Here is a 16,388-nt window from a genome sequence, read left to right on the forward strand (position 1 = left end):
GACCTTAATTGCCTACTGTCTGTAAGCTGTTAGTGTCTTAATGACCGTTCCACAGGTTCATGTTCATTAATTGTGTATGGTTCATTGAACAAGCATGGGAAACAGTGTTTAAATCCTTTACAATGAAGATCTGTGAAGTTATTTGGATTTTTACAAATTATATTTGAAAAACAGGGTCCTGAAAAAGGGACGTTTCTTTTTTTTGCTGATTTTGTGTGATGTAGCAAGGTTTGGAACCAAAGTTATTTTCCAACCGTTTAGTTCTGAACAAAACCATTATTTATTTATTTTATTCTGACCAGCAAAATAAAGTTCTGAAGCAGTTTATATTGTTTTCGTTCATTTTTTTTTAAACCTCTGAAATATTTTAATAATTTAAAAAAGATTTAACTCTACATTGAATTACTTTACCAATCAGTGCAGCTAGAACAGTTTGCTGTGGAGTGGGTAATCGATTTAATTTGCATAGATAAGTCATTAAGAGCCAATTCTATTTCGCTGTAACAGAATGTAACAGTCTTTCATTAATTGTAATGAAAGACAAACACTATGCTGCCAGTCACGTAGAGCGCTAGGTGCAACTGAAATTGAGGGTGAGGATAGAGGAAGCTCGACTTGAAGTGCTGGGCATCTTGTTATGACATGCATTACCAGAAATAGGCCCACATAATTATACTTACGGAGGATCGGCTTTTATGAAGGAATTTTGAATGTCTTTCCTAGTTGGGCTAACAAGCATGTTGTGTGCAGAGCAGCACTATAATTACAAACACGTCTTACCTTTTTGTAGTTAATAAATCTGATTTGAAACTTGATAACTATAGTATTCCTTAACTAGCATTGAAAAAGTAAATCCATTCTTCTCTAATTAAACATCTCTCCCTAATTTCGGAATTACAATAGTAACGTCATCAATACACTACAGTAACGTATGCTTCAGATGGGAGGCGCAGGTAGCCTATACATCAGGGATTGTAACATGTTCAAGGAACAGAACAGAAAACAACTTTTTTTTTTAGAGGAACAGAACCGAGAACGAAAGTGATCTATACGAACCGGTTAAAAACGTTATTTTACGTTCCGGGAATTTGTTTCCAGTCTCACCAAAAAAACGCAACAAAGCACCTATGCAAAGCCCTCACTGTCACTCAGAAATGTATTGTCTGCCTGCCTGCCAGCTGAAATCAGTGTTTTTTTGCAGATATCAGTAGTTTATTGTATGTTAAGTCCAAACACATTCAAAATGGAAAACTAAAACAAATTTGCTCCATCTGCAACACATCTGCAAACAAGTAGAAGGTAAACACAGTAAATTAAGATGGCAACCAACTGACTGCTTTGTGTACCACACTTGCTAAAGCCAGGAAGGAAATCCTATTCCACTGAAAATAGGACTGGAATGATATACATTTAAATCCACTCTACAGCATTTTTCAACAGTGGAAAAAGTTTACAGCCTTTGCTTTAGGGGGTCCTTTGAAACTTGGGGGTAGAGATGGGGGTTTCACTGAAATTTCAGAGCAAAAAAAATCAAAGTACAAATCTGCTCCCAATAAACGTTTTAACACCACTGAGTTTCAAAGCACTGACTTCAGAAAACTAGCCAGAAAGCATGATGGCATTCCACTCGGCTGACTCTCCTCGCCCTTGTTGACCATTGCAAAAGTAAAATCTCAGTAAGTGCCCTTTTCTTAGCCATAATATGAAACTCACATTATGAGTATATAGGCAACTGTGAAACTTGTCCATATGTGGAAACATGGGGAGGGATGTAGTTCTGCAGTGACCAACAATTGGGTTCCTGGAGAAAGGGGCTCAATTTCAAAATGGCCTCTTCCCATAACACACATCAGTGTTGCCAACTCCTCAGTAAGGAAAGTAGCTGAATGACGTCATCGCCTAATTTGCATAATTGGCCATGTGCCCGTAATTGTGATGGATGCTGTAGGAGAGAGGAATAACTTTGTGGGAGAGACAAAAAGTGAGTAAAAAACACCCTAAATATGTTTAGAACTACAAATGAACTTACTTCTGTCGATTCTTTTTTTTTAATGTCATAATTCCAACCCTCCTCCTTTGGGCTTACCTCCGCTGTACCCGCACCCCACCATACCCCTGTCTGCACATTATGCCCTGAATATATTCTACCATGTCCAGAAATCTGCTCCTTTTATTCTTTGTCCCCAACGCTCTAGGCGACCAGTTTTGATAGCCTTTAGCCGCACCCTCATACTACTCCTCCTCTGTTCCGCGGGTGATGTGGAGGTAAACCCAGGCCCTGCATGTCCCCAGGCACCCTCATTTGTTGACTTCTGTGATCGAAAAAGCCTTGGTTTCATGCATGTCAACATCAGAAGCCTCCTCCCTAAGTTTGTTTTACTCACTGCTTTAGCACACTCTGCTAACCCTGATGTCCTTGCCGTGTCTGAATCCTGGCTCAGGAAGGCCACCAAAAATTCTGAGATTTCCATACCCAACTATAACATTTTCCGTCAAGATAGAACTGCCAAAGGGGGAGGAGTTAGACTGCAAAGTAAAGTCATACTTTCCAGGTCCATACCCAAACAGTTCGAACTACTAATTTTAAAAATGACTCTCTCCAGAAATAAGTCTCTCACTGTTGCCGCCTGGTACCGACCCCCCTCAACTCCCAGCTGATATGTTTAACACCCCGGCAGTCCTACAATCTAAGCTAGATGCCCTCAATCTCACACAAATCATCAAGGAACTCACCAGGTACAACCCTAAACAAGGGCACCCTCATAGACGTCATCCTGACCAACTGGCCCTCCAAATACACCCCTGCTGTCTTCATCCAGGATCTCAGCGATCACTGCCTCATTGACTGTATCCGCTATGGATCCGCAGTCAAACGACCACCCCTCATCACTGTCAAACGCTCCCTAAAACACTTCTGTGAGCAGGCCTTTCTAATCGACCTGGCCCGGGTATCCTGGAAGGATATTGACCTCATCCCGTCAGTTGAGGATGCCTGGTTATTCTTTAAAAGTAACTTCCTCACCATTTTAGATAAGCATACTCCTTTCAAAAAATGCAGAACTAAGAACAGATATAGCCCTTGGTTCACTCCAGACCTGACTGCCCTCGACCAGCACAAAAACATCCTGTGGCGGACTGCAATAGCATCGAATAGTCCCAGCGATATGCAAATGTTCAGGGAAGTCAGGAACCAATACACGCAGTCAGTCAGGAAAGCAAAGGCCAGCTTCTTCAGGCAGAAATCTGCATCCTGTAGCTCTAACTCCAAAAAGTTCTGGGACACTGTAAAGTCCATGGAGAACAAGAGCACCTCCTCGCAGCTGCCCACTGCACTGAGGCTAGGTAACACGGTCACCACCGATAAATCCATGATAATCGAAAACTTCAACAAGCACTTCTCAACGGCTGGCCATGCCTTCCTCATGGCTACCCCAACCTCGGCCAACAGCTCCGCCCCCCCCGCCCACCCCCGCAGCTACTCGCCCAAGCCTCTCCAGGTTCTCCTTTACCCAAATCCAGATAGCAGATGTTGTGAAAGAGCTGCAAAACCTGGACCCGTACAAATCAACTAGGCTTGACAATCTGGACCCTCTATTTCTGAAACTATCCGCCGCCATTGTCGCAGCCCCTATTACCAGCCTGTTCAACCTCTCTCTCATATCGTCTGAGATCCCCAAGGATTGGAAAGCTGCCGCAGTCATCCCCCTCTCCAAAGGGGGAGACACCCTGGACCCAAACTGTTACAGACCTATATCCATCCTGCCCTGCCTATCTAAGGTCTTCGAAAGCCAAGTCAACAAACAGGTCACTGACCATCTCGAATCCCACCGTACCTTCTCCGCTGTGCAATCTGGTTTCACGGGTGCACATCAGCGACGCTCAAGGTACTAAACGATATCATAACCACCATCGATAAAAGACAGTACTGTGCAGCCGTCTTCATCGACCTTGCCAAGGCTTTCGACTCCGTCAATCACCATATTCTTATCGGCAGACTCAGTAGCCTCGGTTTTACTAATGACTGCCTTGCCTGGTTCACCAACTACTTTGTAGACAGAGTTCAGTGTGTCAAATCGGAGGGCATGCTGTCCGGTCCTCTGGCAGTCTCTATGGGGGTGCCACAGGGTTCAATTCTCGGGCCGACTCTTTTCTCTGTATATATCAATGATGTTGCTCTTGCTGCGGGCGATTCCCTGATCCACCTCTATGCAGACGACACCATTCTGTATACTTCCGGCCCGTCCTTGGACACTGTGCTATCTAACCTCCAAACGAGCTTCAACGCCATACAACACTCCTTCCGTGGCCTCCAACTGCTTTCAAATGCAAGTAAAACTAGTGCATGCTCTTCAACCGATTGCTGCCAGCACCCTCCCGCCCGACTAGCATCACTACTCTGGACAGCTCTGACCTAGAATATGTGGACACCTAGGTGTCTGGTTAGACTGTAAACTCTCCTTCCAGACTCACATTAAGCATCTCCAATCTAAAATGAAATCTAGAATCGGCTTCCTATTTTGGAACAAAGCCTCCTTCAGTCATGACGCCAAACATACCTTCGTAAAACTGACTATCCTACCGATCCTTGACTTTGGCGATGTCATTTACAAAATAGCCCCCAACACTCTACTCAGCAAACTGGATGTAGTCTATCACAGTGCCATCCGTTTTATCACCAAAGCCACATATACTACCCACCACTGCGAACTGTATGCTCTCGTTGGCTGGCCCTCACTACATATCCGTCGCCAAACCCACTGGCTCCAGGTCATCTATAAGTCTTTGCTAGGTAAAGCCCCGCCTTCTCTCAGCTCACTGGTCACCACAGCAACACCCACCCGTAGCACCCGCTCCAGCACGTGTATATTGCATTGGTCATCCCCAAAGCCAACACTTACTTTGGCCGCCTTTCCTTCCAGTTCTCTGCTGCCAATGACTGGAACGAATTGCAAAAATCTCTGAAGCTGGAGTCTTATATCTCCCTCTCGAACTTTAAGCATCAACTGTCTGAGCAGTTTACCGATCACTGTACATGTACACAGCCACTCTGTAAATAGCACACCCGACTACCACATCCCCATATTATTACTTACCCTCTTGCACCCCAGTATCTCTACTTGAACATCATCTGCACATCTATCACTCCAGTATTAATGCTAAATTGTAATTATTTTTGCCTCTAGTGCCTGTTTATTGCCTACCTCCCTACTCTTCAGCATTTGCACACGCTGTACATAGTTTTGTCTTTTTTTAAAATTTTCTTTTGTGTTATTGACTGTATGTTTGTTTATGTGTAACTCTTTGTTGTTTTTGCTGCTTTGCTTTATCTTGGCCAGGTCGCAGTTGTAAATGAGAACTTATTCTCACCTGGCCTACCTGGTTAAATAAAGGTGAAATAAAATAACAAGAAGATGCCCAGTGCTTCATGCCCAGTACTCTCCTCACTCGCATGTCGCACTCTACACTACACTTGTCTGTGCAATGCATGTACATAGTTTGCCCGCTCCATAGCAAGCTGCTCTATCCATTGGTGAAGTCATTTTAATGTTGAGTTAAATGTCAAAAAACAATTTTAGAGGTTTGAAAAGGATAGCTGGCAGGCAGATGCTGGAATATGTTTTTGGGTGACAGAATGAGGGCTTTGCACATGTGCTTTTTACAATTTTGTGGGACAAGGAATAAATGCCCAGAACATAAAATAACATGATTAACCGGTTCCCATGCTTTTAAATAACCATTCTGTTCGTTTTCGTTTCTGGTTCTGTTCCACAAATAATTTAGTTATTTTCTTGTTTTCAGTTCTGTTCCTTGAGTAACCGGTTCCAACCATTGCAGGCAATTTTCGGGGATCACTTTTGGCTCCGTGAGTGCTACTTTCAGAACTATTGGCTAAAAAGTATACAAAAGTACTGGAGAATTTCTTTAACATTGACCATATGCTCAAACTAGCTACATTGTCAATATTGATATAAGGTTGTAATTGTAAAAAATGTATATTGTCATCTTTTGGTTCAAAAGGTAAAAGAAGTTTCCCACTTGGAATTGTTGAAGTGAAAATGTCCCTCTGGGACCTAGGAGTTTCTGGTAACTTCAAATATACGTGTTTTGAACGCAGCATCATCCCTGAGCTCTGATTTCTCCCAGAGAGGAAGAGGTGAAGCAAGGGTCGACTCCGCCCAAAATCTGTCTGCGCGAAAATAAACGTGAGGAGTTTTTGTATGGGTCAGGATAAAAGTGAGTTGCTAATTTGATACCCTAATTTGAGGGTTATTTGATCTAATAGAAGTTTCATACTGTAAAAAATAAATATCGTTTGAAATACAGTACCAGTCAAAAGTTTGGAGGACAACTACTCATTCAAGTTTTTATTTATTTTTTACTATTTTCTACATTGTAGAATAATAGTGAACACAAACTATGAAATAATACATATGGAATCATGTAGTAACCAAAAAAAGTGTTAAACAAATCAAAATATTTGGTATATTTCAGATTCTTCAAAGTAGCCACCCGTTGCCTTGATAACAGTATTGCACACTTTTGACATTCTCAACCAGCTTCATGAGGGAACCACCTGGAATGCATTTCAATTAACAGGTGTACCTTGTTACAAGTTCATTTGTGAAATTTCTTTCCTTCTTAATGCATTTGAGCCAATTAGTTGTGTTGTGACAAGGTAGTGGTGATATACAGAAGATGGCCCTATTTGGTAAAAGACCAAGTCCATATTATAGCAGGAACAGCTCAAATAAGCAGAGAAACAACAGTCCATCATTAGTTTAAGACATGAAGGTCAATCAATCCAGATAATTTCAAGAAATTTGAAAGTCGCAAAAACTATCAAGAGCTATGATGAAACTGGCTCTCATGAGGACCGCCACAGGAAAGGAAGACCCAGAGTTACCTCTGCTGCAGAGGATAAGTTCATTAGAGTTACCAGCCTCAAACTGCAGGCCAAATAAATGCTTCACAGATACATCTCAACATCAACTGTTCAGAGGAGACTGCATAAATCAGGCCTTCATGGTCAAATTGCTGCAAAGAAACCACTATTAAAGGACACCAATAAGAAGAAGAGACTTGCATGGGCCAAGAAACACGAGCATTGGACATTAGACAGGTGGAAATCTGTCCTTTGGTCTGATGAGTCCACATTTGATATTTTTGGTTCCAACCACTGTCTTTGTGAGAACCAGAGTAGGTGAACGGATGATCTCTGCATGTGTGATTCCCACTGTGTAGCATGGAGAAGGTGGTGTTATGGTGTGGGGATGCATTGCTGGTGACACTGTCTGTGATTTATTTAGAATTCAAGGCACACTTAATCAGCATGGCTACCACAGCATTCTGCAGCGATACACCATCCCATGGGTTTTACGCTTAATGGGACTTCCATTTGTTTTTCAACAGGACAATGACCGAATACACCTCCAGGCTGTGAACGGGCTGTTTGACCAAGAAGGAGAGTAATGGAGTGCTGCATCAAATCACCAAATCTCAACCCAATTTGAGATTGTTTAGTATGAGTTGGACCGCAGAGTGAAGGAAAAGCAGCCAATGAGTGCTCTGCATATGTGGGAATTCCTTCAAAACTGTTGAGAAAGCATTCCAGGTGAAGCTAGTTGAGAGAATGCCAAGTGTGTGCAAAGCTGTCATCAAGGCAAAGGGTGGCTACTTTGAAGAATCTCAAATATAAAATATATTTTTTGGTCACTACATGATTCCATGTGTTATTTCATAGTTTTAATGTCTTCACTATTCTACAATGTAGAAAATAGTACAAATAAAAAGAGAAACCTTGAATGAGTAGGTGTGTCCAAAGTTGACTGGTGCTGTATATAAATTTTGACTGAAACCAAATCGAACCTATAGAAATTATAATGGACCTACATTCATGCAGTTTGACTGTGTCCAGCTGGCCAATAATCACTGATATGAAAGCTATACAATTCCCCCCATATTTTCTGTGTTGTCCTCCAGACGTCGTTGAAGACCGAATGGGGCAAAATTAGTTTGACACCACTGGCCTAAAATACCTATACAGGCGATGTAAGACCTGTCTAACAATTGAAATACATGTCCACAAAGGCGAAAGGCAGGCAGGAGGAAGCCTGATCTCGCTTCCTCCTGCCTGCCTTTCGCCTTTGTGGACATTTGTATTTCAATTGTTAGACAGGTCTTACATCGCCTGTATAGGTATTTTAGGTATCAGCTAATCACATCCAGAATATATATATATATATATATATATATATATATAATTCTCCCCAATTTCGTGGTTTGTCCGTCGCATCACCTCGCCTTAGCTGTGGAACGTACCCTAATGCTGCATTCAAAGCAACTGGTAACTCTGAAATCTCCGACATCCGAGTATTCACGACAACTGGGAACTCTAAAACAAACACACAAAAAAAACAAGCTCCGACTGGGAAAAATCCATTTGAACGGTCATCCAACTCGGAATCAAAGTCGGAAACTCGGCCATCTTTCTAGAGCTACAACTTTCCGACCTGGAGATCACCGATGTCATGAAAGCACCATGAACTTCTCCCACAATCTGACCTCTGATGTCACATACTAAGAAATTACCCCAATATTAGCGTTTGACATTTTTGTAATAACAAAACATTTATTTAAAAAATCTATCTATTAATATGGGTTTTGAACACTAATTTGTTTATAAGCATGATAGCTAGCTGTACTTGTAGTTTACGGTTGACACAGCTTGTTTTTCAAAGCACGTGAATGTATCCAACTCGTATTTACACAACATTAGTCAATATCACCTTCCTACTTGGTTATGAACGCAGCATATGCTAGCTAACTGTAGGTAGGAAAAATGTGCTTGTTTAGCTAACGTTACTTGCTAGTTCGCTAGCCCTGTAAACTAACAGTGAAAAGATGGCGACGGCAATATACCTGGAACATTACCTTGACAGTGAGTATCTACCGTTAGCTAACTTAATTTGATCAGTTGTGTAAATTGTCTTAATACATTTCGAATCTTGAGTTTTTCGGTCTCGAATTTCTTAGCTAGCGACGTTATAGCCAAGCAAGTTGTCTATTATTGATATGAACGTTACGTTTTCGACACGACTAACGTTGAAACTAGCTAGCAAACTGTATTTGTTTTTGTTAGCAGTCTAGTAACTCGCTAGGTCATTGGAGTTGTATGTTCGATTAAATGCTTTACATTGTTGGCCTTATCTAACGTGTGTGAGTTAACGTTACAAGGACAAGACTAACTAGCAATTGCATAAATTGTAGAGAAAATGTTTTTTTTCAAACTAAAACGAGGGCTGTTTTCAGCTTATTTAGCTACTGGTAACGTTCGCAGCAAGCCAACAATAAGGTGTTGTTCTAGTTAGCTAAACGGCTAGGTTTAATTTATTTAGGGTCTCAGTTATCCATGATCATAAAATGTACTTTGCTCTAGTTAGATGGCGGTGACGCGACCTCGTTTTCTGCCGGGAGGCAAGTATACACGGGCCGCGATGTTTAATTTAAAAGTGCGTCACAAGCACAGTTTCACTAACTGGGTCTCACTTCCGCCAAACTTTAAACATTATCTTGTTTTCCAGGAAAACATTTAGGTTGAACTTATTTGGTAGTACAGATGTCATGATCCAGCTAACATTATCCATTTTGATGTGGCCACCTGTTATTTGGTAACGCTCATCAGACTGCATTCAGTGTAGAAAATAAGTACAAGAACCATTTGCCTAGTAAATAAGAGTGAATACCAATTATTGGTGTCGTCTGAACCAAAGCACTGCAAAAACTTGGAAAGTTTCCTAAAAAGAGATGTTGTTGAATTAACTGTACTGGTTGTCTGTGGTTGGTCCTTCCGCTGGTCGAAATGTTATATTCACAGACTTTTTAGAGTACATGTACTGCCTTGACATTTATATTCCCTGCCACATGCGCAACACCATGTAAACACCTGCAAGACATTGGTTTGGGCACGAGCAAACAAATATTGATTGCCACAGATGTACCTGTGTTTTTTGAAGTCCTGTGCGTGGCTATGCAGTACAGGCAATGGAAATCATCGCCAAAATGCTGCAAAGAGCCATGAGCAGTCAGCTGTGTGTTACCATCAAATCGTATCTTGTTCTCATTATGAACTATTGTAGTTACTGAATGACTGCTCTTAACAATCATAATCCATTCCCCCAGGTATTGAGAATCTGCCCTGTGAACTACAGAGAAACTTTACACTGATGCGGGACCTGGACAATAGAACTGAAGGTACAATACTGCACAAGAAATACATTTGATCACAGATACAGTTTTGATCACTTGATTTACCACATGGTTTCATGCCCCATCAGTATTGTATAGTTCAGCATCTTTCATTATCCAGTATAAAAATGTTTCTGCAATTATGTAGAGAAAAAAGGAGAGATCGACAAGCTGGCAGAGGAGTACATCTCAAGTGTAAGGAACTTGGCTTCGGAACAGAGGGTTGAGCACCTGCAGAAGATCCAGAGTGCTTACAGCAAGTGCAAAGAGTTCAGCGATGACAAAGTGCAGCTTGCAATGCAGACATATGAAATGGTCAGTGCTCCAAACCTGGCATATGAGTACATAAAGATGTGTCAATACTTTCACTATTGGTCAATAGATAATGCAAAACCAATCTAATTGTCTGCATGTCATAGGTGGACAAGCATATCCGCAGGCTGGATGCAGACCTGGCCCGATTTGAGAATGAGCTGAAGGAGAAGCTGGAAGTGAGCGGCTATGAAAGTCCAGAAGGAAGAGGGTTAAAGAGTAAGCAGGGAGACTGTTGGTGGGAAATACTTCTACAGCACATTTACGACAGGTAAACTAACTTCCATGTCCATTGCTGTGAATATCTGCTTCAGAGGGTGAAGGTCAGGGACTAAGGGAGAAGCGAGGACCCAAGGGGAGAGGCAGGAAATCATCGGATGAGGATTCTCCCAGGAAGAAAAAGCTTAAAAATAGGTATTGAAAAGGTTTTACAAGCAAGTACTATTTACGTGCGTCTGCCTGGTTCTCACTCTCCCTTAATATTATTTACCATCTATTAACGTCTGTAGCCCAGGATTGAGTTCTGCTCTCCTGCCAATGCAACCGTCAGATGTTTTGGACATGCCAGTTGATCCCAATGAGCCAACATACTGCTTGTGCCATCAAGTGTCATATGGAGAGATGATTGGATGTGATAACCCTGATGTAAGTTTTTATTGGGTATTGGTTGTCTTGTTATTCAAAGAATGCTTTGAAATTAGTGCTATTCTCAGGACTCTAAATTAAAAAATGTATGTTGTGTTAGGAGCACAACATAAAATGTAGGAGCACCAGAAAATATTTGTTTAATTTAGCCTAAATTATTTATTTTACCTTTATTTAACTAGGCAAGTCAGTTAAGAACAAATTCTTATTTTCAATGATGGCCAAGGAACAGTGGGTTAACTTGCCTGTTCAGGGGCAGAACAACGCTCTAACCACTAGGCTACCCTGCTGCTACTTTTATGTGCTATAAAACTGATGTTCTAACCCTGTAAAGGCATTTGTATATCATAAAAGTTAAAATATGTTTTAGGTTTCTACATTTTAATGTTGTCTTCATACCAAATTTGTCTGTGTCCAATTGAGTGGTTTCACTTGTTGACCTTACTACAAAGCCAAAGGGGATTTAGGTTTCTACATTGTGTAAAAGCACTACTTATTGAGGTGCATTATATAGAAAATTGTACACGGTCTCTTTAAGAGTGTCAAGTTTATTGCTATATGATCATTGATTTCCTGAAAGAGCAATCCCTTTTCCAGCCAATCATCATTCAGGGCTCACATCACCCACTTAAAAATGGTAATTAAGTGACCAGGCTGTTAGATAGCTAGCTAACAAGGTTACATGACTGAACAAGGTGTAAACAACTACCTGCAAGTGGTTTTGGAACAGCCAGCAAAATGGTTTTTGAATGTCTAGCCAATTCACGATAGGAGGAATAAAACATTGCGCCGGTAATATCTTTTGACCTTTTTGTGCTAGAAACAATCGGTTTTCGCTGTAGTAATGGTGTAACCATGAAAGTAACAAATCTGCACACGCTTTTATCCATGGGGCACTCGAAAACAATGGTACAGCGAAGCCTAATCATTATAACAATTATCTGTGTGATTGATTTTTCTAGGCACACGGCGCTCCCAAAATAAAATCTCAGATCGCACATTAAAATGTTCACACTGTAGAGCCCTGGGTATTCTCTATAGATTCTACAAGTTAATCAAAAGAATACTGAAATGTTGATGTCTTTTTACCAATGTTTTTATTTTTCAAACAGTGTCCAATTGAGTGGTTTCACTTTGCTTGTGTTGATCTTGCTACAAAGCCCAAAGGAAAATGGTAGGTGAATCTTTTACAATTAGTTAATGAAGTGTATTATACATGTAATTAAAAGCGAATGAATTTGGGAATGTTGATTACATGCATTACCTTTTTGTACTTTTATTTTGTCTTTTTCAGGTTTTGTCCACGGTGCACCCAGGATAAGAAGAAAAAATGAGATATATTTCTTTAAAGTACTTTTCTATAAATATGTATTTTGTCTATGTAGTAAAATAGTGTAATATATTTACAAAATTATTTCCCTTTCTATGATGGCCGTGCATACATATTATGGTCTAAATACAAAGCTTTTTTTCAAAGTACTTGAAATATGTAAACATTTAAGTTTTTGTATTTTACAAACAAATTCAACAGCTGATAACACATCATTTTTTTCATGGTTTAGTTTCCATCTTTTATTCTGTCCTCACTTAAATATTAGGGCCAGTGTTAATATCTCATTTGTTTCTGCATTTTAGTTACCTAGCTACCTCTCGGATTCAAGCACATGCATATACTGCAATCTTGAATCCTGCCTAAAAAAAATCTATCTTAAACCAAGCAACCACACATAAAAGTTCACTCCGTCCAGTCTTGGAGTAATAAGCTGTCTGGTAAAAGGTGCACTATATTGACTATCAAACGCATTTGCCCACTCTTGAATGGGTTATGGTGATAATGATCAGACATTTAGGAAGGGACTGGTATCTCTTTGCCAACATAACCAGCAAGCGTTAAAGCACTTTGAATAAAAAAATCAGCTGTTCACCACTAATGATAAACAATTTAACAATCACTACTCCCTAGATAAAGTGAACATAGTGCAAGCCCTATTTTTTTGTTGTTGTGGGGAATGGCTTTCCAAAGATCTTTATTCACGCTGCTGTAAAGTACAAATGAAAGACAAACATTTGTAAGAAATTGAACAATAATGAAACAGGTTAATGATTCTGAGCTATTCACTGGAACCAAGGTCCACTGCTATTGCTTTTGAATATTTTGTTGACCTAAAATATAGAATGTGGAGAATTTTATTATATTAAAGTTATTGCATGTTTTTAAGGTTGACCATAAGCAATTATGCCACTTATTATTCTAACCATACACAAAATACTATTGTCCTTTGATATACAATGTTGACAAGGACATGTGACAATTGTGATTTCCTTTCCAAAGATCTTTAGTTTTTATTCATTGTTTTGGGATTTTTAGGGTTTTAGCATAACTTTCTTTTTTTTTTCAACTGTGAATGTATCAATCTTGTACAAGAATAATGTTGTTAAAATGGAGAAAGGTCCAAGGAGCCAAAGTATTTGTGTTTTGTACATGCCAGTGTTTCATATCAATAAACATCTACAACTATTCAATATTTCAATAAAATCTAAATCAAATCCAATTTTATTTGTCACATACACATGGTTAGCAGATGTTAGTGCGAGTGTAGCGAAATGCTTGTGCTTCTAGTTCCGACAATGCAGTAATAACCAACAAGTAATCTAGCGAACAATTCCAAAACTACTACCTTATAGACACAAGTGTAAGGGGATAAAGAATATGTACATAAAGATATATGAATGAGTGATGGTACAGAGTATGTCCAGTTGAATAGCAAGTGTCTTTACTGACATTTTCAACCTCTCCCTGACCAAGTCAAATCAAATTTTATTGGTCACATGCAGATGTTATTGCGAGTGGAGTGAAATGCTTGTGCTTCTAGTTCCGACAGTGCAGCAATATCTATCAAGTAATATCTAACAATTCCACAACAAATACCTAATACACACATCTAAGTAAGGAATGGAAATAATCTATGAATATATGGATGAGCAATGTCAGAGCGGCATATGTTAAGATTCAATAGATAGTATAGAATGCAGTATATACAGTTAAAGTCGGAAGTTTACATACACTTAGGTTGATTTTCACCACTCCACAAATTTCTTGCTAACAAACTGTACTTTTGGCAAGTCGGTTAGGACATCTACTTTGTGCATGACACGAGTAATTTTTCCAACAATTGTTTAGACAGATTATTTCACTTATAATTCACTGTATCACAATTCCGGTGGGTCAGAAGTTTGCAAACACAAAGTTGACTGTGTCTTTAAACAGCTTAGAAAATTCCAGAAAATGATGTCATGGCTTTAGAAGCTTCTGATAGACTAATTGACATCATTTGAGTCAATTGAAGGTTTACCTGTGGATGTATTTCAAGGCCTACCTTCAAACTCAGTGCCTCTTTGCTTGACATCATGGGAAAATCTAAAGAAATCAGCCAAGACCTCAGGAAAAAAAATTGTAGACCTCCACAAGTCTGGTTCATCCTTGGGAGCAATTTCCAAACGCCTGAAGGTACCACGTTCATCTGTACAAACAATAGTACGCAAGTATAAACACCATGGGACCACGCAGCCGTCATACCGCTCAGGAAGGAGACGTGTTCTGTCTACTAGAGATGAATGTACTTTGGTGCGAAAAGTGCAAATCAATCCCAGAACAATAGCAAAGGACCTTGTGAAGATGCTTGAGGAAATGGGTACAAAAGTATCTATAGCCACAGTAAAACGAGTCCTATATCGACATAACCTATAAGGTCGCTCCGCAAGCAAGAAGTCACTGCTCCAAAACAGCGATAAAAAAGCCAGACTATGGTTTGCAACTGCACATGGGGACAAAGATAGTACTTTTTGGAGAAATGTCCTCTGGTCTGATGAAACAAAAATAGAACTGTTTGGCCATAATGACCATCATTATGTTTGGAGGAAAAAGTGGGAGGCTTGCAAGCCGAAGAACACCATCCCAACCGCGAAGCACAGTGGTGGCAGCATAATTATTTATTTTATTTCACCTTTATTTAACCACGTAGGCTAGTTGAGAACAAGTTCTCATCTACAACTGCGACCTGACCAAGTTAAAGCAAAGCAGTGCGACACAAATAACAACACAGAGTTAGACATGGAATAAACAAACATACAGCCAATAAAACAATAGAGAAAAAAGTATATTTATAGTGTGTGCAAATGAGGTAAGATAAGGGAGGTAGTAAAGAAGCGGGGAAATTAGTGGTTTCTGTGGTAGCATTAAGTGTGCAGGTGGAGCAATTGAAGCTGAGGATTCCTGGTGTTTGTGGTGCCCACGGTTTGGTTCGACGCAGACCCAGTAGTGAGAGGGATGAAACAGAGGAGTCACTGTCAGTCCTTTTGAGTTTTGAATCTCCGTTTCAAACTCAAATTAAATTTATTTATATAGCCCTTCGTACATCAGCTGATATCTCAAAGTGCTGTACAGAAACCCAGCCTAAAACCCCAAACAGCAAGCAATGCAGGTGTAGAAAAACTCCCTAGAAAGGCCAAAACCTAGGAAGAAACCTAGAGAGGAACCAGGCTATGTGGGGTGGCCAGTCCTCTTCTGGCTGTGCCGGGTGGAGATTATAACAGAACATGGCCAAGATGTTCAAATGTTCATAAATGACCAGCATGGTCGAATAATAATAAGGCAGAACAGTTGAAACTGGAGCAGCAGCACAGTCAGGTGGAAGTTGAAACTGGAGCAGCAGCATGGCCAGGTGGACTGGGGACAGCAAGGAGTCATCATGTCAGGTAGTCCTGGGGCATGGTCCTAGGGCTCAGGTCCTCCGAGAGAGAGAAAGAAAGAGAGAAGGAGAGAATTAGAGAACGCACACTTAGATTCACACAGGACACCGAATAGGACAGGAGAAGTACTCCAGATATAACAAACTGACCCCAGCCCCCCGACACAAACTACTGCAGCATAAATACTGGAGGCTGAGACAGGAGGGGTCAGGAAACACTGTGGCCCCATCCGAGGACACCCCCGGACAGGGCCAAACAGGAAGGATTTTTTATATGATAAAGTAATGTTAGGATATATCAATTATCCTGTTAGATCTTGTGTGCCAGAGCCACTGCAGTGTTTCTGGTGCAACATTTATGGTCATGTCATGTGTGTAGGAGGGAGATTCCAAGATGTAGGAAGTGTGCAGGAGAGCTTGTGTAATTTCGGTGTTGTA

General features: G+C 40.4%; 1 protein-coding gene across 2 annotated transcripts; it reads left to right on the plus strand.

Moving 5' to 3' along the window:
- The first annotated feature begins 8,473 nt into the window (after positions 1 to 8,473).
- LOC109897922 (inhibitor of growth protein 5-like) lies at positions 8,474 to 13,744 on the plus strand. 2 transcript variants are annotated; one of them, XM_020492600.2, is made up of 8 exons: positions 8,474 to 8,938; positions 10,180 to 10,251; positions 10,394 to 10,560; positions 10,665 to 10,776; positions 10,872 to 10,971; positions 11,067 to 11,202; positions 12,315 to 12,376; positions 12,497 to 13,744. In XM_020492600.2, the coding sequence occupies exons 1-8, from the start codon at positions 8,902 to 8,904 to the stop codon at positions 12,534 to 12,536; spliced, it is 726 nt and encodes a 241-aa protein (XP_020348189.1). In that variant the 5' UTR covers positions 8,474 to 8,901; the 3' UTR covers positions 12,537 to 13,744. The 2 variants fall into 2 exon arrangements, with proteins under 2 accessions (XP_020348189.1, XP_020348188.1); XM_020492599.2 differs by lacking the exons at positions 12,315 to 12,376; positions 12,497 to 13,744 and adding an exon at positions 11,614 to 12,300 and having other exon boundaries at positions 8,681 to 8,938.
- The last annotated feature ends 2,644 nt before the right edge of the window (positions 13,745 to 16,388 follow it).

The sequence above is a fragment of the Oncorhynchus kisutch genome, linkage group LG10 (genome assembly GCF_002021735.2).
Source record: "Oncorhynchus kisutch isolate 150728-3 linkage group LG10, Okis_V2, whole genome shotgun sequence".
NCBI classification, from domain to species: domain Eukaryota; kingdom Metazoa; phylum Chordata; class Actinopteri; order Salmoniformes; family Salmonidae; genus Oncorhynchus; species Oncorhynchus kisutch.

What these genes read in the sequence shown, in the direction of transcription:
- LOC109897922 (XM_020492599.2), top strand. Translation starts at nt 8,902, where the DNA reads ATGGCGACGGCAATATACCTGGAACATTACCTTGACA. An exon ending in CCTGGAACATTACCTTGACA is followed by an intron (nt 8,939 to 10,179) that starts GTGAGTATCTAC and finishes CCATTCCCCCAG; the next exon opens with GTATTGAGAATCTGCCCTGT. An exon ending in CCTGGACAATAGAACTGAAG is followed by an intron (nt 10,252 to 10,393) that starts GTACAATACTGC and finishes GCAATTATGTAG; the next exon opens with AGAAAAAAGGAGAGATCGAC.